At 34.1% G+C, this 27,092-nt stretch overlaps 3 protein-coding genes and 1 pseudogene across 5 annotated transcripts in view; 2 read left to right on the plus strand and 2 right to left on the minus strand.

Moving 5' to 3' along the window:
• Positions 1-1,419: 1,419 nt before the first annotated feature.
• On the plus strand, positions 1,420-2,003 carry LOC128861152 (transmembrane protein 258). The gene is made up of 2 exons (XM_054099070.1): positions 1,420-1,527; positions 1,589-2,003. Exon 2 carries the CDS (start codon positions 1,595-1,597, stop codon positions 1,832-1,834), a length of 240 nt encoding a protein of 79 aa, XP_053955045.1. The 5' UTR covers positions 1,420-1,527; positions 1,589-1,594; the 3' UTR covers positions 1,835-2,003.
• Positions 1,916-5,414, minus strand: LOC128861151 (tumor susceptibility gene 101 protein). The gene is made up of 9 exons (XM_054099069.1): positions 5,161-5,414; positions 5,008-5,092; positions 3,718-3,783; positions 3,491-3,654; positions 3,259-3,358; positions 2,985-3,196; positions 2,712-2,924; positions 2,519-2,652; positions 1,916-2,460 (listed from the first exon to the last, which is right to left on the minus strand). The coding sequence occupies exons 1-9, from the start codon at positions 5,206-5,208 to the stop codon at positions 2,274-2,276; spliced, it is 1,209 nt and encodes a 402-aa protein (XP_053955044.1). The 5' UTR covers positions 5,209-5,414; the 3' UTR covers positions 1,916-2,273.
• Positions 5,415-12,296: 6,882 nt separating this feature from the next.
• Positions 12,297-27,092, minus strand: part of LOC128861414 (tyrosine-protein phosphatase non-receptor type 61F) — a 50,003-nt gene continuing 35,207 nt past the window's right edge. The window contains exon 8 of one of the 3 annotated variants that reach the window (XM_054099548.1): positions 12,297-12,929. In XM_054099548.1, the coding sequence (XP_053955523.1) occupies positions 12,896-12,929 (34 nt within the window). In that variant the 3' untranslated portion in view covers positions 12,297-12,895. Of the gene's footprint in view, positions 13,064-21,919; positions 27,054-27,092 lie in introns of those variants that run through there. The other 2 variants (XM_054099549.1, XM_054099547.1) reach the window with 2 other exon arrangements.
• On the plus strand, positions 24,361-24,803 carry LOC128860648 (jerky protein homolog-like; annotated as a pseudogene).

Here is a 27,092-nt window from a genome sequence, read left to right on the forward strand (position 1 = left end):
GCTCCTTAAACTGTATGCAAATCTAATTTTGTTAACAACAACTTAATACTAGATGCACATATAACTAGATTATCTACCTTGTCGAGCTTAACTTCCAATGCCTAATTAAAAAGTGAGATTGCCCATACAAACTTCCTCTCCGAAATCCGAGATTATAAAATAAGCTTATAATACGTTCACATATAAGTAGATGGTATACTTTTTCGTGCTTAACACTTAATCCGTAATTAAAAAGCGAGATTTCCCATACGAAATTTCTCAGCCAAAATCTGAGATTATAAAATAATCTTAGTTAATAACCATACTTTTCGGCATATAACCCTGTGTTTTCTGTATAATAGATCATTATTTTGACGTGTGTAAAGAAAAACGTCAAAATAAGAACTAAATAAAATGCATATGTGAACGTACTTTTAGATTATCAATATAATTTTGCCACACAACCCTGTGTTTTCAGTGTTATCGATAATTATTATTACGAGTGTAAATAAAAAAGTCAAAGTAAAATGTAAAAGAGTAAATAAAATGGACGCCGGTAAAAAAACAGGTTTGTATCGAGAACGATAGAAAAATAGATTGCGCCTTCGGAATTCGGTGATTTCTAAATCTGCTGAGTTCTTTTTTTTTTTCTTTTGCCATGTCCATGTGCCTGTCAGAATTTTCATATTGCGAAATCATTCTTTGTTTTCTACTTTGTCAATACAAAGTACAAAACAATGTTGTTGGTCTAGAGCCAACTAGAGCTTTAATGAATCCGGCTTGGTTTTCAGCAATTTTGCTATAAAATTGGGTAACCGTTGCTTTACGATTTCAAAATGTAATGAAAATAGTTTTTTACATTTTCGTTACATATCAAATCGTTGTGTGTTAATGTTCGAAAACGAAATAGGAAAAGTGAAATTCAGCTCACGCAAGTTCGTTTTCGTCGTTTCATGCGCAGCATCGATGGTTGCTTCAAGTTTTTTAAAACCTACTCAAGACGAATCTACACAAGGTGATATCAATTAAGGAATTAAAAAATCAGCTGAGGAAACAATACCTACTTGTACAGATTCGCCTTAAAACTGCTCACACCCCGTATAAAAAGCTGCCAACCTTAATTTTTGATTTTAAATATTTCAATATGTAACAATGCGACTAAGTTAATTAATCTATGACAACAAGTATTAAAATTAAAAGCTCTCAAACTAATTTTCAAATTCGAAAGCAAGCAATTATAATTAGGCATAAGATATATCTTGGAATTATTTGTAAAACTTGCCATATGCTATTCCGTGAACGAGTTCTTAGTACATTGTAAATATACATTCTACCACCTTTGTCAATTGGAAATATAGGAGTGAAAATTTGGAGCAAACGTTTAATTAAATTGATGTAAAAATATCGCTTCGCATGACATCGATGTTGTTTGACAGATAAATCGATAATTCGTATCGTTTGCATTCCTAACCGGGCCACGTATTTGTCAAGTTCTTAGTCGAATTGACATTCCAAATTCTTTCGTGAAGGAGATATTCTTATAAACAAGTAACTAATAATTAAGGGTGCAAAATATGTCAAAACTGTTTTTTTAATACTTCTTTTTTAGAGTAAAATGGAAACTATGCAACGCTACGTTTCACCCGTGAATCCCGCCGTATTTCCACATCTGGCTACGGTATTGTTGACAATAGGCACTTTCTTCACCGCCTGGTTCTTCGTGTTTGTGGTATCACGCCCGAGGAATTCTAAAGAAAGTACTCTGTTTAAGGAGCTCTCCATAAGTCTATGCGCCTCAATATTTCTCGGTTTTGGTGTGGTTTTTCTCATGCTTTCGGTTGGCATATACATATAAATTACAATCAATTAACATGAAGAGTTTCCGCTGTAAAGAAAAAATCAAAAACAATTTCCCCAGTTGAAACACTTTGTGGAGTTATTTTCATGCGAACGGAGTTTTACTATGTACCATTCTTATTTTATATTTTGTTCGGAAATCTTAGTAAATAAAATTAAACATTAAATATGTGTGCAAAAACTTTAGAAATATCCGCATTAGCAACATTAACTTCACTATTTGCTGCTAACAAAGCTGTTAACATACTCGTACATTCATTCTTTTTTTATCGAATAACTTTTACATATAATAACTTTCGTTTGAATCTGAATAATAATAATTGATTAGGTTGTCCAATACAAATATTTAATTCTCATTTCTAAGCGATTCCACATTTCATGGTTTCAACAATTTTAGTATCTCTCGTTTGAATTCGTTTTTTGTGAATTTATTTCGTTTATCCAGCGAGACCAGCCTTTTGTCTGCATTTCTGCATAATAGCGCGTAGCATAAATTGTTTGCGAGACAATTGCCGTACATGCTTCAAGAAAGTTTCCAAGTCAATGACACCACTTCGTAAGGCCTCACCCAAATAGTAAATAGCATCCTCAAGCGCCGCTTCTTCAGCATACGCATTAAGTAGTCTGAAAAGATTAGTTATAAATTTGAAATGGAATTTTATTTATATTGAAGAGTGCATACTGTCTGTACAGTGGCGCTGTTGTGGTAACAGCTTCATCTGGGTCAATACCATCGGACTTCTCTAACGCGCCTAAACTTTTCTCAAGCTCTTGCTCCTTGTCACGCAAAACGTTAATATTTTTTTGCAACTCCACCTAAAATAAATTTTTCTTACTAAACATAAGGCTGTAAGCAATCTCTTTTAGTGACTTACTTCCTCTCTATTAAGGCGTGCAATAACATTATCAATTTTCGAGCTGCCCTCTACCAATTCCTGCTTGGTACGGTTAAGCGTTTCAATTTCGGCTTGATACTGATTTACCTTTTCTTGTAAGCGGCGTCGTAATTTGTCTTCCACCGCGCTAATAAGCGAGGCTTTGATATGCTCCTCAGTTATGGTACCGGTGGAACTGGGTGTTGTAGAATTCTAAGTAACAAATAAAAATGGTTGTGTTAGTTATGCTTTACCTTACTGTCAAATACTTACGTAACCAGAATTGTAACCAGGAACTTGTGGAAAGTTCATATACGGTGGATAGCCGCCAGCACTTGCATTGCCCGCAAATGGATTACCTCCAGTAGGGTATGGAGGATATGGTCCGAAATTACCTGCTGGTGGATAAGGTGGGAAAGTTCCACTGCCGCCAGCATTGGCAGTAGGATACGGGGGATAACCAAGGCCACCAGGAGAAGCAAATGCTATTAAGTGAAAATTTGTTGTAGTTAATTTTTTTGAAAATTTTTAATTGCATGATTATAACCTGGTTGAGCTGATTTATTTTTCGGTAAAGAAAATACTGGTGGATGATCACCAAACGTTAGTATCATCACTTGTATAAGAGAGAGTAAATCCGATGTGTGCTAAAATTCACGGAAATAAACGCTATGAACTACAAGTTACAGATATATGAATGTATTTTCTTAATTTTATAAATTATTTAGTAAATATTGTAGTTGTTCATCAGAATTTTAGCATTTAATTCTATTACTCACCGGTTGCCAGTCATGTAAATATGGCAAGTATATTTTTCCATTGTGGTCCACGTACATTGACACTTTAATCTGCATTGTTGGAGTTGGCCTTACAAAGCACATTGGTGCATTTTGAGGATGAGTGTCCATTAACCATATGATTATGGGAATGTAGTAAGTGTTTTCTATGATGTAAATGTGATACCATTATATATTTTGTTTTGAATTTCGTATTTATTTTTAGTTACGTTTGTATACAACGGGTATGGTTCCAGCCAAATTGAAGAGCTCCTTAGAACTGCCATCATTAAAAACTAATGGAATATGTAAAAATCGAGAAGGGTAAATAATGTATAAAAAAAAGAAGAAATTATGTAGGTACACATATACATATATGCATGGGCAAAACTTTCCTTTACTACCACGATATATTTGAATGGCACCACCCACCACGCCCATTAGAAAGAGCAAGGTTGTACCATTATAACTGTGAAAGTCCCAACCTTCTGGTGCCCCTATAGAACCCCCAGGAGATGTTTAAAAATTAGGTTTTTTCCGACCGCATTTGCAGTTTGTACTGAAATACAGTTGAAGAGAAGAGTATACAGCAGTCGTCAACCCAGCAAGCATTTAACTTAGGTTTTATATTTCACAGCACTTATGAAAACGTTGTTTTATCGTAAAAGTTATGAGTGCCGATGGCGCGATTTTTAGTCCAAATTTTCAGTATTTGTAAAAATATTTGTTTTTGTAATATACATGTATATTTGAAATCAAAAAAAGCGCTGCAGGCGAAAATTTGGACTAAAAATCGCGCGATTTTTATTCCAAATTTTCAGTATTTGTAAAAATGTTCGTTTTTGTAATATATATGTATATTTGAAATCAAAAAAGCGCCGCAGGCGAAAATTTGGACTAAAAATCGCGCGATTTTTATTCCAAATTTTCAGTATTTGTAAAAATTTTTGTTTTTGTAATATATATGTATATTTGAAACTAAAAAAGCGCCCCTATAAATAATAAAAGAATTGTTCGCTTTTGGTTGACTGGGTTTTCGCTTTGTTCTTCTCTCTCTCATCGTCCGTTTGACAGTTCGCTCCTCAAATTTATTCTGCACGGTATTACAAACGGTTAGAAGAACATTTATAATAATAGAATTTTAATAGAATTTGGACTATTTTAGCTTTAAATCGAATCTTAATGTAATAAAGAATGTTTATAAGTGATTTTGTTACTTTTCTGTGTTTGTATTTATGTGAAATAAGCGTCTGTAATAGGGCATTTTTTTAAGCTTATGCAAAAAAGCTGCATTTTTAACGTTAAATATTGCTATTAATTCTTAATTTCAATTTATCAAAAGTAATATAAATCAAAAGGCTGATATAGGGACTACATTTGCGTGTTATAATTTTTAAATTCGGTCCACGCACTTAGACATTATAAGCAAATATATCGTGGTAGAAAAGGAAAGCTCAGCCTATGCATGTTCTGAGAAATTATTATTGTGCTAGGCAACTCCCATTCCAAGTCCAACTCACCGAATTTCTGAAAATTGTATGTTAAGGACCGATAATTGGAAATTACATCAATCACATCTTTTTTGGTGGCGCTTATGTTTTTATACTGGAAAAATAAAATATCTTGATTATTTACACTCACAAATAGGAACTATTGCTCCTGAAATAACATACCCTGGATAATAACTTTGAAATCTGGGCCTCCTCTGCAACGGGTATCATTTTCAACGCGTGCTTAGTGTGTTAAATACTTTCCAGCTTGTATTATCAGAGAGTCTATGCGATTTTATTGAAGAGAAATATTATAACAATTATTAAAAACTTGATATAATTCGCAACAAAATTTTCTTTTGTTCCTCTTTTGACATTAATGACTACATTCACAGATGACTAGCTATGCAAATTCAACATCGATGTTTGTATCGATGCTTTCGATAAACTCAAAGAAACTGTCAATGTAGCTTGCAGGGCTGCATTAGCCTTTGAGTCCGATTAGGATAGCGCCATCTGCATGCCATTTGCGTCTGTAATAAAAAAAAAGAATCGATGCAAAATATGTGAAAGCTTAATTTAGGTGTTGGTTAGGTGCAGGGATCCGACTGCCAAAGTCAGAGTATTCACTTATAGATATATGTAGAGATCGGATTCTTATGCAAATGCATATTTTGTTTAACATCACATGAAGTTCACACCTAGGTAGAAACTCATCATAATAAAATATTCAATTTGCATAAAAATCCGATCTCTAGATATATGCAAACAATTACCTGATGAGCGTAGAATATATGATTATGGGATATAAGGCCATTGAGGAGTCTGAGAAGGTTGTTACCTTGGATCGTGGGACAAGGAATTGTCATAAACAATTAATCTTATTAAATATATATAAATACGGAGAGTAAAATTTAGGCCGCCGTAGCCGAATGGGTTGGTGCGTGATTACCATTCGGAATTCACAGAGAGGTCGTTGGTTCGAATCTCAGTGAAAGCAAAATTAATAAAAACATTTTTCTAATAGCGGTCGCCCCTAGGCAGGCAATGGCAAACCTCCGAGTGTATTTCTGCCATGAAAAAGCTCCTCATAAAAATATCTGCCGTTCGGAGTCGGCTTGAAACTCTAGGTCCCTCCATTTGTGGAACAACATCAAGACGCACACCACAAATAGGAGGAGGAGCTCGGCCAAACACCTAACAGAAGTGTACGCGCCAATTATTAATTTTTTTTTTTTTTAATTTAGTCATATCTTTTTTTAGTATTTATAGTCATAGAAAAAAGTTGAAACATATATAAATGGATGGCTTATGCTGAAACTTTTTACATGATATACCTACGTGAATAGATGTAGTAAAATTTTTTTTATTTTATTTTATAAAGGTTTACATAACAACAAAATTATTATACAAACTGAAAGTAGTGCAGCGCTAGCATCGGAGGCTTTCGGCTGAGTAGTAAAATTAAATATGAAAAATATCCCATTTTACCTGTATTAAGCGATCCTATATTTGTGTATTTCAAATATCATAAATATTTTTTATTTTTCATTTAATTTTATGTATTACGAAACAAAAATGTATTTTTTTTTTTTGAAAAACCATAATAAAAACAATCAATAATTAATCCATTACCATCATAATTTCTGAATCAAATTTATAATAGTATTGATTCACAATATATCGCACCCTAAATACAAAAGGGTCACAACTCAAAATGTACTTCTGCTCAAATATGAACGAGACGTTATCAATAAAACGATCCGCGGATGACATATGGCAAAAATAAATTTTTTGTTTTTTGATAGGACTGTTATAAGCTTACATGGCAAATTTCAGCGTGATATGTCACATAGTTTGTTTTCTGTGCTACTGTAAACAAGTCAAGCTCGAGTGTGGAAAATTTTGAGTTGTGCCCCTTTTGTATTTAGGGTGCGATATGTATAAGTTTCCAGTTGTTTCATCAACTTTTATATCATGATACATATTATAGCATGGTATATTATAATACAGGTAAAATAGTGTGATTAATATTACCTGCACCTATTCACTTATGTATCTATTTTAATACATTGTGCAAACCGTCTCCACATATGCTACCCAATGGTATATGTTTCAACTTTTTTCTATGACTATAAATACTAAAAAAAGGTACGACAAAATTTTGCTCTCCGTATTAATATATAGATATGTTTTCCTCGTCCCTGGTTTCACCTTTCGAAGGAAATAATTTTTCGTACCTATACAAAAGCATGATATACTAGCCATGTGTAGCAACCTCAGTGCTACGTGAGCGGTTGCTCTCAGGGGTTGGCATAATAATAACCCAATAGAGGAACCGCTTACTGGTCACAAGGTTGTCAAACTTGTTGTAATTAAATTCTATTACTAAAAATACATAAATCATTGTTTTTTACCTTTGAGAAATAAATTGAATGTATGTTATATGTATTGAAGTTAATATTTTACCGAAAGTTAGTCCTACCTATACTTTTTAAGGGGTTATGCACAGTTAGGAGACCGAAAAAAAGCGTTTTTTCCAGAATTTTTTCTGAGAAAACTTCTAAATTTATTGATCTAAAAATTTGTACACAAATTATGTAATCTTTCAACTGTATTTCAAGACTTAGTATTAGTAAAAATATTTATTTAGAAAGGAGCTACAGCAGATCTCCGGAGCTCCTCTCAAAAAAGACGTTTTGCGGTGACCACTATATCTCTGAACTGGATCCTCTGAAATTAAAAAACCAAACAGATTTCGTTAAAGTAATGTTAAATCTAGTAATTAATCGAAGGAATAAGCAAAATAAACTTTTTTGAGGAAATGGCGGTTTCTCAAAAAAAAAATCGCTTTTAGACCAAAATTTCGGCCTTAAATGTTTACAAAAAAAAAACAAAAAACATATATTTATCGGTGAAAAAAATCATCGATTAATTACTAAAAAATATATTTAAGAAGCTCGTATTAAAATTTGAGACTAATCGGTTTAGCCGTTTTGGAGTAATGTTGGTCACCGACTTTGAAAACACTACAGAAAAACGCGTTTAAAGTTTGAAAAGCACTTTACCATACATAGGATAGGCCTTGTACTCTGAAGCACTCTGAAACGCCTTTTCAAATTTGCGTGTAACTTCGATAATATTCACCGAAACGATATTAAATTTTATGTGTGTATTATTAAATATATGTGCACATTAAAATAAAAAAAAACGATTTTTTGAAAATTCTAACTGTATTTAACCCCTTAATAAAAATATTGAAAAAACATCGATGTATCGTTCATAAACACCGACGTTTTCTTTTAAGACAAAAGTATTGATGTTCAAATATCTTGAAAAATATCGATTACAATTTTTATCAGCAATGTTGGGTCCCTAGAGATGACACACTCTTTAAAATTAAACGGCCTTACAGCAAGTTCACATATGCAAGAATGATAGAGTAAAGTATTCAATTCGCCTTGGTGGTGGTGTCTGTGTGACAGCCCGGACCCAATTAGCACAAAATATGTCGTTTTGTTACACCACTGGTTGTTATTAATCGAACCATCTTGATTTGTCTATGAATCGGCATATGTCGTCTATTTTCTTTCGTGTAATTTTTTTTCCAGTTACCCATCGAGAATTCGCTCAGAATTCTATGTCAAGGAGTATCCAGGCTTGAGCACTTACGCAGTTAGTGAAAGACTGTTTCCCTAGATTTGTTGTTGTTGTTGTAGCAGTAATACAGTTAATGTCCTGTCAGTGTAGTGTATATCACCGGCCGATTTCGTCTAACTCATCTAAAGGTAGGCCCAGGAAACATTCTTAATTGCAGCTTCTACATCTATCGTTATATTGGGCGACACATCTTCCTGGATTGGTCTTCTAAAAGCCAGTGGCCGGTTATTGTTCACGTAATTCTGAATATGCCTGCTCGGGGTTTTCTTAACAACTCGCCAATTCTGCATTTGTTGAAATTTTGCCATGTTTGTTGAGTTATTTTGTAGGTATCCTTGTTAGTCCATTTGCCAACGGCCTGCTTCTGGAATACCAAGAAGATTTCCCTTTTGCGCACGAGCAGCCTATTCTATCCCTTCGGCTTCGTTATAGTATGCCGCCGTCTTGCCAGCTCATCAGCTTTCTAACTTCCTTCTATGTTTCTATGACCAGGTACCCAGAGGAGAGTAATGTCTGTCGTGCGTGCTAAAGCATTAAGTTCTTCTTTGCATTTATAGGTGACTTTAAAGTTAAGACGGCTGCTTGACTATCTGAAAAAATACGTACTTCCGATAGTTGTTATGGATGGTATCTAATTTTCCTGCAAGCTTCCCTTCTCCCGAGAACTTTTACTTGAAAAATACTATTCCAGTTCCACAGGCGAAAAGACTTGAAAGTTTCTAGGCCTTTCGAGTATACACCAGCGCCGACGCAATCCATCTTGGATCCATCAGTGTTAAGTGCAGTTGTATACAGTTGAATACTGTATTCCAATTCCATTGTGAGCTACCTATGAAATATTGAATTTATTTACTAGAAAGGATATTTCACAGGAAATATACCTTTAAGAATACAATCAAAGTCACTTTTAAATATAATACTAATATTTGGTAAAATGTCTTCTGAATTTGTCAGTATGGCCGCATCCACTGTAGGTCGCCTCTTCCTACAACCAAATTTTCTGTTATTAATCTGTTTGTTATTATTCGTTACAGTAGTTTTCCCAACGTGTCCAACATGTATAGTGGAAGATATGCAGTAGGGTTTTCTGGTGGTGGAAGCGTTTAGGTAGAAGGACTAGAGGTTGGTGTTTCTAGATGAATGGGAAAACACCTTATTTGAAACATCCATTGTGAACCCGAGCGAGAGCTTCGGGGTTTATGATGGTAGTTAGTTTTAGGATGTGATTTTTGATAAGATCTGAGTCTGGCAAATATGGGGAACGTTTTTACGCTGTTGGATCTGTATTGACAACCACCCTTCAAAATCAATGAGAACCATTGAGAAGGAGAGCTCAATGTTTCTGAGGCTCTTTTCCGTCGAGCTGTATATGAAGATCTCCGACATAAACCCTACGTTATGCGCAGAAGACAGTTTATGTCGGAGCAAACACGATAACAGCGAGTTATCCGATCAAAATGCCTTCTAAACAAAATTAAACACCATCAAGCGCCTGAGATGTTATGGTTTTTTTTTTTTTTGACGAACAAAATTTTGACCAAGACCAAAAGACCAACCAGAACATTTCCAGGACTGTTGGTTCTACGTTACCGGAACGACCCGGATTTATAATCAGCCAAGGACTGTCACTTTAGCATCATTCTCCGTATATGTATGGGCAATGTTTATGCTGCTACAACAACAACAACAACTAGACCATAGATCAGAAACAGCGACTACAAAATTATAGCAACGAAGCAGTAGACAGTTTAATCAATATATTTAAACGCAGAGTGATAGCAGACCTGGAGAGGGAATAGCGATTAATTTATTAATTAATAAATTAATTTTTCCTATGGAAATTGCTTATTAGTATAATTTTATATATACTAGGTGCAATTGTACAACGCTTCCAAAAATGCATAAGAATCGTTAATAAAAAAATACGCAGCCACTTGTCCCTGCCATGTCCTTTTCCTAACTCAATAAACACATACATCTATGTACAGGGCCCGGCACTCGAAGTGTACCCAATTAAAAAGCCTATACATTTAATTTGGAAAATAACTTTTATTCAATTCAAACTAAAAAATGTGTGAAAATAATACGAAATTAAGAATCACTTTACTTTTGCTCGATATGATCACCTTTTGTCTTGACTATGGCCTTGAGACGGTTCAGCACCGAATCGCAAGCTGCTCGAATGTGACTTGCAGGTATTTTGGCCCACTCGCGGCCAATGGCTTTTTTCAGCGCATTGAGACTGGTGAATCTTTTAGTTCGGACTTTACTCTCCAAAATGGCCCAAAGAATATAATCCATCAGATTCACGTCTGGTGAATTTGAGAGCCATTGTGTGGACGTTATGACGTTCAGAACGTTGTTTTTTAGTCATTCTTGGTTTACTCAAGCTTTGTGAGACGGTGCCGAGTCCCGTTGAAACGTCCATGGTCTGCCACGGAAATGGTTGTCTGCCCACGGCTTCAAAGCAACCTTTAGAATACTGAGAACTTTTACTTGAAAATAATAACGATAATATTTCGCTTTCACCTTGGCGCCAGGCTCGATGAAAACGATTGGAGAGCGCCCATCTGCGATTACAGGTGCCCAAACCGTTACCTGTGACGGGTGCTGTCTCCTGGTGGCCAAGCGGTGACTTAAATTCTCGTATGAACGGTCTGTCAAATAAACCCTATCGTTTTGGGAGTTTACCAGCTGCTCAATTTGAAAAATGTTCTCGTCAGAAAACACAATGTTCGGAAAGTGACCGCTTTCGGCCAAGCGAAGCAACTCCTTCGCTCTCTCAAGTCTGACTTGTTGCATTGTTGTGATATCATGCGCCTTTGGACCTTGTAAGGCTTGACTTTCAGATCATTTTTCAGTAAGCGGCGGATGATGGTCAGATATTTTCAGCTCTTTCGCCATTTGATTGCGACTTTCGCTCAAGTCGCTTCTTCACATTTTGAACCATTTCACGTGACGTTGCAGTTTTTTGATGACCACCTCCATGACGTTTCGCGATGCTACCAGTATCATTGTAACGAGCAATGGTGCGTTAAACAAGAACTTTATTTACTTTAAGGTGCTCGAGCTCACGAACAATCGCTGGTTGTGATTTTCTAGCCAAAAATAATGCAACCACACTATTACGTTTGAAATCCATTACTGTTTTCCTCTTTTCGCGTTTACTCGAGGCAAAATGATTGCGCATGCTTGTAAACAATACGCTAGAGTCTAGACTGTCATTTAGCCAACTAACAGACAGTTGAAGCCCGTGCATTAGCTGCGCGAGCGGTCTGAAGTTGGTTATACTTCGAGTGGCGGACCCTGTATATACATACATATATTCGTATATTCTACAATATTAAGAGTTCAATTATGTCAGAGCCTCACGAGGAAACTCGAGTCTGCGATGTGTGGTTTCGGGTTAGGGCATTCACTTGGCCGAACTGGCACCCATCACTCATGGAAATTGTACCCAAGACAGCCAGTTCTAATTAACAATTAATATTCCCACAATTTTACTTACCTAATCGACCCCATTGGTACTGTAGCAAGAGCGTATATAACGGCACTATGTGCTCACCTTGCGTAATTTCAACTAAATTCGCCCCACTGCAAATATGTTTACGATTATTTTTATTTTGTGTTGTATAATTTTTAATATGAAATAGAAAATGTAATGGGCAAAATGTCAGTTTTATTTATTTTTGTGCTTGCAGTTGTTAATTTTGGTCATAATTTTGTACAATTTTTAATATAAATTAAAATTAAGTGCAGTTCTATGGTTAAAGAGAAAAATTAAAAGATAAAATCAACGCAAAAGAATTAAGATATTAAAATTATTTGGCATTCAAATTAAATTCACACTCACTTTAAGGGTATTGCCAACATAAATATTTGATGCAGAGGTTATAATTTCCAGTAGGCTTAGTTTTTTGTTTTTTAAAGAAAATATTATTTATATGTACATATAATATAATAAATAAGTAATGCATGTAATGTACGCAATTTTGTGTTGTGACGAAGGGTAACTAATTAATGTACTATTTTAAAAGACACACTTAGTAGAAAAATGTAGTAAAATTAGGGGTTTTTAAAGCATTTTTTCCGAGTATTTTCAGTGGCTGGGAGATGTACCTACATGTACATATGTATGTATGTAGATATGTACTGTGTGGTATATACATGTATATATAAATTTGTGTATGTGTATGAGAGACCGTTTTTGAAATTAATGCGTATGTCGGCTGTTTCGTTGTTGGTTGTTAGTTTTATTTCAGCTGGGTGCGAAGTGGGTAATAATTGTGAATCTGAAAAGTTTTCAAAGAGACAAAAATTTCTTCATTCGAACGATCATCTTCATAATCATATGACCCATTTACGCAACATCCATACATCAATTCCATTCATGCCTCATCATCATCAATACTTCTTCTTCATTCGTCTGAAAACACATACAAAGCAAATAAGGACATATTTTAATACAAACACAAAATTACGAAATTTATATGTACATACATATGCATGTATGTATGTGTGTATGTATGTATGTATAGAAAAAATAACAATTTCAATTTCATTTACTTTATCATCATTCCTTAAATTATTTTTATTTTTATCATATTTTATTTACTGCGATTTTGTTAGCTAAATCTATTTTGTTGTTCTTTTTATATGTATTATTATTATTAAGGGATTTCAGTTTTTGTCATATAAATATATTGTAAAGTACATACACATGTACGTTCTCATGCTAAGGTTATGCACTCATAACTCCTGTTGTAATTTGTTTATACATAAATATTTCTCTTATATGTGTATGTATATAATATGTACACATATACTTATATACTTGCATTATAATGTTTATTTCGTATTTTTCAAGTTAACTTTCTTGTTTGCATTTATCTTGTGGTACATATAAAAATAAATTGTTTTTGCTATATAAATTGATATAGGTATGTATGTATGTATGTATACATAAGTATGCCAAAAGATCAAAAACTAGGGGTATGTACTTATATATTATATATCGACTTTATTTCCCTCACTCGTTCTCTCTCGCTCTCTTGTTATTGCAATGTTCGTTACTTTTAGTAAGCCATTGGATTTTTGTTTATTTTTGAAACATCATTTCAATTCACCTATTTCCATTCGTATATAGCTTTGTTGTATAATCCGCCATTTCAGTAAAAAATAAAACGCAGCTTTATTTGCCATCAAAAATGTTCCATTTACACATTTTTTTTTTTTAATTTTTTTTGTTAGTAATTTATAACCATAAAAGGTTTTTGATAGAGTATTTTATTTCTATGAATTTTGAATTGTTCCCCTATTTTAGAGCAAATAATTTGTGCACCGCTGCGAAAAATATTCGCTGGCGCACTTTTCTGATTTTGTTATTGCTTTAATATTTTCTCTTTGTATTTATGTATGCACAAGGAATAGATAGCCACTAAAGCGGGCCACAAACTCGCAATACATCATGGCAATCGGTTCAAATTCGTTTCGCCACACTCTGTGAATCGGTTGTATAATTTGTATAATTGGCGCATACACCCTTTCTGGGTTTTTGGCCGAACTCCTCTCCCTATTTGGGGCGTGCGTCTTGATGTTGTTCCACAAATGGCGGGACCTATAGTTTCAAGCCGACTCCGAACGGTGGATATTCTTTTATGAGGAGCTTTTACATGACAGCATAGCTGTGGATCGGTTGACGAATTAAATTTACGCCGAGTTCTTTGTTCGCTGCCGAATAATGATGCGCACACTCAGCGACGTTACCGTAGTCCCTGTCTGCTGCCCGTGAGCTACACAAAACTAAGCAAAGCTTGAGTCCGTAGAAAACAACTGCTTTCGTTTGGTTACATATTTACACAATACATCGGTTTGTGTGGGTTTGTGCTTGGTTGTGTCGACACAATGTTGCCATTGATATTTTTGCATACACACTTTTACACACATCCGCGTTATTAGTTCAAATTTTTCATTGCATAATAAACCAAAGCCAAAAACCAATAAATGCAAATAGTTCATTTATCTTTAATTAACATTATTCTTCATTGTTTTTAAGTTATTTGAATAAAAATTAAAATTTTTCTAAGTTTATTTGGTTAATGATTTCGAAATGTAATGTTTGGCCGCAGCTGATTGCTCTGCTGACACGTTTTTACGGAATATTCAAAAATTTTTATTTACACATAAGGCGAATCTATTAAAGATGGTAACGGTAAATCAGCTGATTTGTTTTTTTTTCTTTCGCCATGTCCATGTGACTGTCAGCACAGAGTGAAACAAGGTGAATTAATCAAACGTACAAAACATTGTGTGGGTCTACTGACACCACCTTTAATGATTGCACCTTGATTTACACACGTACACGATACGGTAACGGAACGGTGGTGAATTTTTATTTACATGGCGCTCTCATAGGTTGGATCGTGTCAGCTGACACGGAACGTACGTTTACTTCGGCGAGTGTGGGCACCGTAACCATGGAATGCGGGGGAAAAAACGAATTGCTATGCATTGTATTTCCGCGCATGTGTACACTTCGAAATCTCAAAAGCAATGACAAAAATCGTCAACTTCGCCACACTCACACGTACCTGATTGCAAGGAAATCCAAATATAAGTTTTTTTCAACTTTCAAGTGTTGGAAATCGGTGTGTGGCGTGGTCGATCTGTGGAAATTTCAACCCATTGTTTTGATTTGTTATGTGTTTGTGGCCCGCTTAAGGTAACTGCTGTAGGTGATTTTATGTTTTTTGGTATAATAAAAAAAAAAAGGTAAAAACTATGTAATTTGCTTTTGTATATGCACGTAAATACAGGAATGTACTTGTATACCTCGTAAAATACAGAAAATTTTTGTAAATAAAGGGCTTGTTCGAGTTGCAATCAGAACTGCTGTGTTGCACAATTTTTTTAAGTATACCGTTCCATGTGAAATTCTGGCAACTTTGGCAAATGCATAGCGTTCTACTTCTCTACACTCAATTGTTCATTTTATAACTGTCAAATTTCATTGAATGCGATGACAATGTTTTAAATGTGAGCATTGCCGCGTTAAGCTAAATACACACCAGGCAACCGTTGCAGCAACACGGCCATGTTGAAGCAACCGTTGCCTCGTGTGTAGCTGTGTTGCCAATTGATTTTCGTGTTGCTGCAACCGTTGCCTGAAATATCAAATAAATTTGATTTTTGGGATAGGTTGCTAGAACCGTTGCTTCGTGTGTATCATTGTTTACTGCTTTAACTCGTTCAGTTCGTTGAAAACAAGCGAAGAAGAAGGTTCGTGCGGAGTAAAATAAAGTGAAAAAGGAAAAAATGGCAATTGAAAATAATGAAAATTACGTTAATTTTATTAACGAATACAAAATTTTGAGAGAGCTGTGGGATATAAGTAGTGAAAAATATAAAAATAAAAATTTTAGAAAAAAACATACGAACAATTAAAAAATGAATACAATAAAATTGATAAAAATTTCAAGTCTGCAAAAGAGTTTCCGGTGGTTATTGCCAGTCTAATTTCTGCTGATATTGCCTCTCTCATTATGGTATCTTGTTTCGTTATTTTGGCCTTTACGAAGTCCAACAATTTTCTAAACAGGGCTTTGTCCATCCTCATGTAATTTTTATAGTCCGCTGGCTCATTTTCCTTCAGTACTTTCAGCAGCCTCTCGTTCGAAAATTCGATTTTTTTTAAAAGCCTATTTTTGGACCAAATTTTCTTTCTCTTCTTTTGTTGCATCTCTTCTTCCTCATTTTCGTACAAAAGTTCGTCAATTATAATAAGAGAAGTAATTTTACGTATTTCGTCGATCATTTAAAAAATTTAATTTTACGTATCTTCCGCTTGTACCTTTCCCGCACCACAGTTATACACAATACTGAGATTGAAGCAACGGTCGCAACGTGTTTCTTAAACAAAGGCAACACGTTGTTTCAACGGTTGCCTCGTGTATATCTAGCTTTATGTTAGCGTCATTTTGAAAATGCCGTCAAATAAGCAGTACGTTGTGCTCGTGCTCTCGATTGCTTGAAAGCATTGGGCGTTTTCCAAAATGCCTGTTGCTTTGTGTTCGAACGAAGTGACATGTTCCCAAACGCAACCCTACAACCCTGGACGATGTATCGTGCTCCCAAAAGTTGATGCTCTCTATACGCAACAAAAAGCAACCAATGCATCACTAAACAAGCTGATGTCATGTGTGTACATGTACAGAGGAAAAAATGGCGGAGCATGAAGAGAAGTAAGTTTTAAGAAAATTATTTTTATCATTATAAGAAACTTGTATGTAATATTTAATTTTTAATATTCTAAATGTCAACAAGTATCAATATTTTACTGATGCAATGTATGCATACGGCAATCATACAGAATTGATGCGATACTTCTAGATTGTATTCTATACATTCGTTTCGGAAAACGCCCATTTTTTGATTTATACGACAAAGAGGAAAGAAGGACGCCACCCCTCTGGACCCAACCTGTCGAAACAGCATGTTTCCTGGGCCTACCCCTAGATGAGCTAGACGAAGACGACCGGTGATATGCCCTACACTGACGGGGCTACCATTACTGTTAAAACAACAAACAACGCCAAGATCCTGAGTGAATTCTTTTTTGCAAAGAAGGAAAATGCACAGTCTGAAAAACTAAAATGATCAAAGATGCCGCCAATGTGAGCGTCATAAAAAATAACAATTGGCTGTTAAACATGTAAAATGACAGCCTATTGCTTCGTTCCTACGACAGTCGGTTCTACATAACCGGAACGACCGGACTTGTATCCGACCAAGGACGGCCACCTCAGAGGTATTCTCCGTATACATATGTATTGGGAATGTTTATGCTGCTACAACAACAACAACATCCCATTACTTCCATGGTGAAGATTTTTAGAGGTGTACTACCCAGCAGACCGTTATTCGGCTCTGAGCGAATTTGACAGATAGGTCGACGTCATTCGTTTTGTGTTTCGCTAAGCTAAAGCTAAATTTTGTGAAACCCAAAACGAATGACGTAGAATCCAAAGTTCCCCTCAAAAAAAAAACTTTTTTTTCACCATACCGCGCAAACCTGGTATATACATATCATCCTTCAGCTCTGGTCGCAGTGCGTAATGGCCTTCTAATAATACATATCATCCTTGCATTGCTTCACAGATGTTGACAATATATGACTTCAAATATTTCATGACAAGAATTGCCAGCTTCTTTCAATTTGCTGTCTCGATTGACATATTCACTGGAATTAACAATTGAAAGCAATAAAAAAAATTATGTCGAGCTGCCTGCCAAAAATTCGGTCATTATTTCGCGTAAATTCTTTAAAATCGACATCGTAAAAATTTTGTTCGTACGACTACTTCATTATTTTCTTTGACATTTACAACGTAAAATTAACGTCAAAATCGAAACTATCGAGGAAAAAATTTATAAAAAACTTCAGTATTTTTATTTACGTATTCATCTTCGAAGATGGCTAGGCCATACTATGAGAATGGACGACCCCACGAGAGCTCAACGAAAAGTAATTGACGCTAAAACATTTGCAACAAAAGCAAGATACAGACCAACCAAGATCAAGATGCATTGCCGAACTAGATGACGACATGAGAAAACTCAAGGTCACCAATTGCAGCGAAATATCCAAGAATCGGGCCAAATGGAGACATTTTGTGCAGCAGGTCAAACCTGACACAGAGCTGTAGCGCCAAATGATGATGAGGATGATGATTCACCTTCACATATCTGTGTAAAAACAAATACTCGAACAGCAGAAAAGTATTGATTTGACATTTGCAACAGTGTTGCGAGTGCTGACGCTTTTATTACGTGCCTCGAACAAACCCAAACAAAACTGCGACAAAATAACTAAAATCGATTTAGCTCTATCTAGCTTTAAAGCTTTAGGTTTTAAGGGGTTAGGGGTAGTCAGAATTTTCAAAAAATTGGATTTTTTTTTTGCATTTTCTTCAGGTATGATATCTTAAAAATATTGTGTGGAAATTTGAAGTGAATCCGACAAATCGTCCCCTTTCTGTGTTAACCTCATATCTACAAAATCATAATTTTCAGTAAATCGATAAAAATGTTTAGAGTTACTTAACTTTTATGAAAAGTTATAACTTATTTGATACGAAACTTAGAGTAGATACGAGGTTTTTGAATTCGAACATGTAGATACGAAAAAAACCAAACGCGCTGAAAAAAATTCTATAATCATTATGAACATTGTATGTTTTGTTTTACGTAACAGGAGTGCTAAGGAGTGTTTTTCACTAAAAATCTCAACTTCGAAAAAAATTAAGTTACGAGGTTAACACAGAAAGGGGATGAAATTCTTTTCGAGTTATTTAACAATTAACAAAGGGCGCTCGGGCGCTCTGGAGCGTTCGCAAAACTTTAAATGCGTTTTTCTCAAAACTATGTTTTTTGAACTGGTGATCACTGTAACTTAAAAACTGCTTGGTAGATTTCAATAAAATTTGTACTGCTTTTGAAAAACATTAAAAACGCATGCCTGATCGAAGGATTTTTTTCCCCAAAAATTAAATTTTTTTTTTTAAGAATTAATTGTCAGTTTTTTTCTCGAAAATCTGAAAAATATTTTCTGAGGTCGCGATATTGTTAATTTAAAAAAAAAAAAAAAAAAAAAAAAAAAAAAAAAAAAAAAAAACGCTTCGATCAGGCACAAGATTATCTATTAGGTTAAGTTAGGCAGCCGCGTCGCACATAGAGACAGCGATGCCACTTAGACCACGAAATGGGTCCATTGTGAGCAAGATTATCTAGTAATAAAACTATTTTCTCTTGTCCGATTGATTTTAGATGAATCTCCAAGGACTTGTAATGATCGCCACAAGGGACTTCTGGAGAAACGGGCGCCATGCAAGCAGCAATAAATTTTACAATTATTAATTTATTGTTTTGAAATATTGCTAAAGTCAAACCGAAACATGATGTATTAATGTTATGGTTTTATTTTTGTAAAATGAGGCAATTGACTAGCAAAAAAAAAAAAAAAAAAAATGATTGAAAATCATCTGACTACCCCAACCCCTTAAAGCATTTCTAGGTTTTAGTGAAAGATTTAAACTATTTTCATTTCACAGCTGTTGCACGAGAATTCATTACACAAGTTGAACTATAACTACGCAATGTAGTAGTTTAAAAAAATCCATCTTATAAAAGTTGCATAAAAAATATTACATTTTTTTACGAAAGTTTAGAAAGTAATAAAAGCCAAAAATCAAATTTGCGTTAGTTATACTATAAGTTAATCTTTCAAAAATCCACATACTCGTACATTTAGCATATCAAACGTAATTTGTTACTATTCGTTTGCGATGTGTTTCTTTCAAGCTTTCTGCTTCGTTTTTTATAACTTCTTCATAAAAAAATATATAGGTTAGTGATTGTGTGCTATTTGTATATGTATACAAAATTGATATAAATTTGTAAAGACGTACATATTAATAAGTGTATAAGTATATTCATAGAAAGTTAAGGTCCATAAATGCGAGCTTCAAAAAGTGGTTTTAGTGCTAATAGTCAACAATTGCGTATTAAGAAACAATAAAAATTCCAACTATATTAGTATTTCAAAAGTTGAAATATATTTATATATACTTATGCATACATGAATGTGCTTAAACGAAAATACTATATGTACTCGTACTACAGCGAGGAGCAACGTTCGTGCAGCAAAGAAGGTGAGCGCGAGCCGATCACTAATCACTAATGAGAATAGCTCGCGAATGCTTTCCTCTTAAAATCCAATCAATTATGATGGCAAGTTGCTAATTTATGTATTTCATGCTTTTAGTGTGTATGTATGTGAATAAAAAAATTAATTTCAAAGCCTCTCTCTCTGCCTTAAATGCCAACTTTATACTTCAGGCGCTTAGAACAGCCATGATTAAAAATGGATAGTAATACTTTTACAGGATAACTAAAGTGACCAAACAAATTATAGTTTTTCATATAAAGTTTCTCTCAAACCGTATGAACTCAAAGTACAAAAAAATAATGCCTGCCTAAGTGCACTTTCAAACAGAGTTGTAGGGGGTGGTTCAGCTAAGTAAATTTTTCTTAAAACGATCACATACACATACATACATATATGTATATACATATATATGCAAAATAAGTGAATTTATTTAAGTGTGCAACTTCTAGAATGAAAAATTGGACATTTGTCAATATTGTAATTTTTCATCACACGCCCACTCATAAAATATGATGTGTTTGGCCTGTCTAACGCACAGGCACTACCAAGTTATGTATAAGTATAGTTCGATAACTTCTAAGTTTTGCATAGCAGCAGGCACTACCAAAGCAACGAGCTCGGCGCGAAAATAGCAGCCTTGCTGAACATCGCTAAATTATATTGGTCTGCATATTTTTGTTATCAAGGCAGACAGTCCCAGGTAAAAACCCCCTTTGGTTAGTGTGGTGGTGGTACTCTTCATATTCAATGAGTATAGGCTGGGTATGTCGGTAGCTGAAGTTCTTAGGTGTTTAAGAGCTTAAAGCTACTTAAACGAGTGAATACTGAGTTATTATAGCTTTCTCTAAACAATCTAGACAACCGGGGTACGTGGTTGTGGGAAGTAGCAAGCCGTTCAACCATAAAACCGATTAACAAAAAAAAAAAATGTTACGCTTCTTTGAGAAATGCAAAATTGCCGAAATATTCATCGAATACCGACCAAATATTTAATATAACAAGCTCACGAGCGAATGGAGGACCTAAAAGACAACGCCAATAGTAGTAATGCCATAGAAATCATGATATTTTTAAAAGTACATTAAGTATGGAACCTTATTGAACTTATGTAAGAATTAGAAAACATTCTAGCTCGCTAACTGTGTTACATTATCGTTAGTTACTAAGAAAAGGTTTAATAAATACAAATCAATTAAAAAAATTGTAATTTCGTTAAAACAAGAAACACATGAAAATTGTGATAAATAATTATTTCAAATGCTATTGATCTACCGTCTTAAAGTGCGATCGTTTATTACATGGCATAAAAATGCAAATGTATTGTAGTTGTGTCGTTGAGTAGGCATGTCGCCTAAGTTGTTTTGAAAATGTTTTTCTTAATTTTGGTGTTTCCGAGATTCGAACCTACGTTCTCTCTGTGAATTCCGAATGGTAGTCACGCACCAACCCATTCGGCTACGGCGGCCGCCTTGAGGAAATTCAGTTATGGTTGACTTTATACCATTATTAACGTTTTTAAGGGGTTAGGGGTAGTTAGAATTTTCAAAACAAAAAAAATAATAATAATAATAATGGACTTGTTTTTGCATTTTCTTCAGGTATGATATCTTAAAAATATTGTGTGAAAATTTGAAGTGAATCCGACAAATACTTTTCGAGTTATTCAACAGTTAACAAAGGGCGGTCCTGCGCTCCGGAGCGTTCGCAAAACTTTAAAAGCGTTTTTCTCAAAAATATGTTTTTTGAACTGGTGATCACTGTAACTTAAAAACCGCTTGATAGATTTCAATAAAATGTATACTACTTTTGGAAAACATTAAAAACTTATGCCTGATCGAAGGATTTTTTTCCCAAAAAGTAAATTTTGTTTTTAAAGAATTAATTGTCAGTTTTTTTCTCGAAAATCTGAAAAATATTTCCTGAGGTCGCTATATTGTTAATTTTGGAAAAAAGAAACGCTTTGTAGATTTCAATAAAATGTATACTGCTTTTGAAAAAAATAAATAGCTCGTGCCTGACGGAGAATTTTTTTTTTAAATTTCGATTTTTTTAAACAATTAATTGTCGGTTTTTTTCTCGAAAATCTGAAAAATATTTCCTCAGGCCGCCATATTGTTAATTTTGAAAAAAAAAAAAGCTTCGATCAGGCACAAGATTATCTATTAGGTTAAGTTAGGCAGCCGCGTCGCACATAGAGACAGCGATGCCACTTAGACCACGAAATGGGTCCGTTGTGAGCAAGATTATCTACCAATAAAACTAATTTCTCTTGTCCGATTGATTTAGATGAATCTCCAAGGGCTTGTGATGATCACCGCAAGTGACTTCTGGAGAAACGGGCGCCACACAAACAGCGATAACTTTTACAATTATTAATTCTTTTTTTTTTGAAATTTTGCTAAAGTCAAGTCGAAACAAAATGTATTAATGCTATGCTTTTATTTTTGTAAAATAAAGAAATTGACTAGCAAAAAAAAAAAAAATGATTGAAAATCATAATTTTTTCGGGCTTCTGACTACCCCTAACTAACCCCTTAATACCTTTAAGAAATTCAGTTATGGCTGACTTTATACTATTATTAGCGTTTTTAAGGGGTTACATGGGATTCGTCGGGTAAAAAACGGCCTATTTTCAATATTTTTTTTCTATGTAAAAAATTATTTATTTAAGGGGTAACACCACTCTACACGCGTAAAATAAACACGATTTTTAAAGAATTTTTTGTATAGAAGGAAAGGGGAAACAATCACTCTGGTTTGGGAAGTTATTACTTACAGTGCACTCGGGAAAACGTCAACCCTTAGTTTTTTACATTGTCTACTCTAAAACGTCAACCAAACCACAAAGCTCTAAAACGTCAACTTTAAATAAATCAAAATTTTGAATTAAGCAACAGTTAAAATACACAGTTTTGATCACACACACACATTTATTTCATGAAATTAGTTCAGAATTCGGGGATTCCCCTTATATTTAAGTACATACATATTTATGTATGTAGAATAGAAAAAAAATTCCATCTCAATGTGTTATCTTTTTTATGTTCAGTTGATTTTTTGTTCTCGTAAGTGCCACATTACCAAAATGTGTTCAAAACAACCGAAAGTGCTTAAATTACAAGAAAAGGCAAATATTTTGGATTTATTAGAAAAGGGTGCAAGTGCGGTAGCTTTAGCAAAACAATATGGTATCTCAAAATCAACAATTAGCAAGATAAAAATGAAAAAAATAAAAGTTTGGACTGTGTCAATAATACGCTTTCCGGCCCGGGAAAAAGAAAGACATTAAGAGCATCAGAGTTGCCGAAAATGGAAAAGCGCCTGTATCAATGGTTTGTAAAGCAGAGAGAAAAGCATTATCCGGTTAATGCATTAGCGCTCAAACAAAAGGCTAAAGAGATTCATCTAAAAATAAAAGAAAAGGAATGTTCTTTTAACGCAAGTGATGGATGGTTGCAAGGTTTTAAAAAAAGATATGGAGTTTGCCTGCTTAAAATAACTGGAGGAAAGCTATCTTCACAGCCTTTGCTGGTCGAACCATTTAAAATCAAACTTAAACAAAAAATTTAAGAAATGGGTATTTGCCATGATCAATTGTGCAATGCTGATGAGTCTGGCTTATTTTGGAAAATTTTGCCAGAAAAGTCTTACGTATCAAGTGCCGAAAAAACTGCTCCGGGCGTAAAGACAGAAAAACAACGCGTTACTTTTTTATGTTGTGCTAATGCTTCCGGAAATCATAAGCTTAAATTGTTGGTGACTGGGAAGGCAAAAAATCCACGCATTTTCAAAAACTTTAACTGCCCAACTGAGTACAAGAGTTCCAAGTCCTCATGGATGGCATCAGCTATTTTCTACGATTGGTTTCACAAATCCTTTGTGCCACAGGTTAATATTTGTTCTGCTACAGAAAAATCGCTTTTAATAGCTAAGATTTTCTAATTTTAGGTAACAGATTTTCTTTTAAAAAAGGACTTGCCAGTTAAAGCGCTCCTTCTGATAGACAATGCTCCATCTCATCCAAGTGAATTAGAGCTTAAAACAGAAGATGGAAACATAGTTGCAATGTTCTTTCCTCCGAATGTAACCCCACTTATCCAACCAATGGATCAAAACGCAATTAAAATAACGAAGTTGTATTATAGAAACAGTCTTCTAGCCATGGTAACAGCAAAAAAATCAGATCTAGTAGATTCTATGAAAGCTGTTACATTAAGGGATTGTGTTATGCTTTTAGAAGCCGCATGGAATAAAGTTAGCAAAGATACAATGGCAAAATGTTTTGCGTTTCACGGAAAATGAGACAGATCTGGAGGAAGATATTCCGTTAAGCATATTGAAAGAAAAAATAAACTCGGAACTGCAACAACAAATGGAGCTCGCAGTTGATCTGCTTTATGAAATAAACCCCCAGATTTGTCGCTTTATAAAATTATTTTAACGACACGACCAGTAACTTTATACATTTTTTAAGGTTGACTATACAGTATCATCCATTCAAAAGTGGAATGAAGATTTTCTACTGGGTTATGTTTCTAATTCGTGTGAAGCTGAGGAGTTAGAAGTGACCGATGATGATGACAACGATTTAGATACGAGTACAAATGTACAGACAATAAAACCAAACGAAGCTGTCGAAATATTTAACCGGGCTTTAGATTGGGCTCAATGCGAGAATGTTGAGCAAAATTACTTAAATGTATTAAGACGTTTACGAGAGAAAGCTCTCCTCCAAGTATTGGAAAGGAAAAAACAACAGAAAAAAATAACCAATTTTTTTTAGATGCATAAGTATGTATGTGAAATGTGATCTCTTTTGAAATGCGTTCCTTTAGTTTTAGTTAGGCTGAAAGCCTTTTTTGTTCTTTTTTTGTATTTGTTTATGTTTAGTTTAAGTTTATAGTCAATAAAAACGTTTAAAGCACACTATCAATATGTTTTTTTATTAACAGTTTCTACATTCATAAACGTCAACAATTTGTTAAACGTCAACACTCGTGGTTTTAATTAGCTGACGTTTTCCCGAGCGCACTGTATATACTAAAATACAAAACTACAAAGTTTGATCGAAAAATTTTACAAAATGGCGGCATTGGAGACATTTTTGTAATGTGGTTTCTCTTGAAGGAGCTCCGCGGCACGCAGCACAGAGGGTGCAAATTTTAATCTGGAACAAGGAAATTTTTTTTTCTTAATCTAGATAAGAATAGCTAGAGAAACACGTAGGGGATTTAAAAAATATTTATTTTTGTGGAATTAGCAAGCATTTGAAGGAAAAAACTCTATTTTGGACTAAAAAAACGGCACTTAAATAATTATAACAATCGTTTAAATTAATCTATCGAAAATCCCCTACGCTCTTCTCTTAAGAAGGTTATTATACAGACGTAGTGAAAAACCTGATTAAAAATATTTAAAATTGTTTGAGTTATGCTGCGTGCCAATTTCTGAAAACGTGTTTTGAGAAAAACACGTTTAAAGTTTGGAAATTTGGAGAAATCGTTAGGTAGCAGTCACTAACGCTTGGTTAAAAGCTTAAAATGTTTATGAAATAAACTTCGGTAACGTATAAAACTTTTTGTTCTGTATTTTAAAAGGTTCAAAGAATTTTTTAAGCTTATAAACAAAAAATCAATTTTTTGAAATTTCTACAGTGGTGTTACCCCTTAAGTGATATTAAATAATTGTAAGCAAACATGCAAAAAAAAAAAACTGTAATTATTTACAACATTCATATATACCAAAAATCCGTATACAAAAATGCATAGAAAAGTTGCACGTGCATGCAGTTTTTAAGAGCAATTTACGTTAATTTTTTCGCTTGCTGCATAAGGCATTAAATGTCGACACACTGGCACACTACATTTGTTTGAAAAATTCAAAAAACATGTTTTTCTTTAACGCATACGAAAGTACAATATAAAATTTGCTCTTAACAGACAGTTCACAAACTCACTGCATAAGTTTATTAATTCACATTATAAAGCAAAAACTTGAAGGAAATGAAGAAATGTCGTATGTTGAAGAAACTTTGCTTTTTTGAGATTTCCCAACTTACATCTACTTTACTTTAGGTTTTCAATGCGTATATATGTATAGTATATTGTTATGATGCCATGAGTTGTATTGTATATATTTACAAAGAAGTTATTTGTTTTAATTTTTCCGTCTTTTCGGTTTATTATTATTTTTTTTTTAATTTTACATTCTCAGTCTATTGTCGTGTAATACATATAGAAATCAAGCAACATTTTGCAACTAATTTTGTTCTTTGTTTTCTATGTTATTCCCGTTTAACTTTCATTTGAAATACATACTTCATTACTTTCCACCAAAATCTTGTGCTCCAAACAAAGTCTGGGCAAGCAAAGAAGCATTTTATGTGATAGTGTTAGGGCACACACTAGACCTACTAATCACCATCAGCGTCTAGTTGGTAAGTATGTACGTTACAAAAAAAAAAAAAAATATTTATGTATAAGTGTTATATTAACTAATCAATTTAAATTTCATTACGTTATAATATATGTCGCATCATAGCAAACTTATTCTTAAAACATTTATACATTATTTCAGCGGATTGTTCATAGAATTATCGTATATAGCAACAATCTTAACAAAAAATTGGCATGAGTCTTATAAGTGGTATATTTATTTATGCGAGCGTTTAAGGTGTACGGGCTGTGGTTTCCTGTGTGTGGTAAGAATACAAAAATAAAATAAAATTTAG

The sequence above is a fragment of the Anastrepha ludens genome, chromosome 4 (genome assembly GCF_028408465.1).
Source record: "Anastrepha ludens isolate Willacy chromosome 4, idAnaLude1.1, whole genome shotgun sequence".
Taxonomy (NCBI): Eukaryota; Metazoa; Arthropoda; class Insecta; order Diptera; family Tephritidae; genus Anastrepha; species Anastrepha ludens.

Bases quoted from the DNA above. Each gene is read 5' to 3' on its own strand.
- LOC128861151 (XM_054099069.1), bottom strand. From the start codon at position 5,208: ATGATACCCGTTGCAGAGGAGGCCCAGATTTCAAAGTTATTATCCAGG. The intron at 3,359-3,490 runs GTGAGTAATAGA...CGTGAATTTTAG, and splicing joins ATTTACATGACTGGCAACCG to CACACATCGGATTTACTCTC. The intron at 2,461-2,518 runs GTATGCACTCTT...TAATCTTTTCAG, and splicing joins ACAGCGCCACTGTACAGACA to ACTACTTAATGCGTATGCTG.
- LOC128861152 (XM_054099070.1), top strand. From the start codon at position 1,595: ATGGAAACTATGCAACGCTACGTTTCACCCGTGAATCCCGCCGTATTT.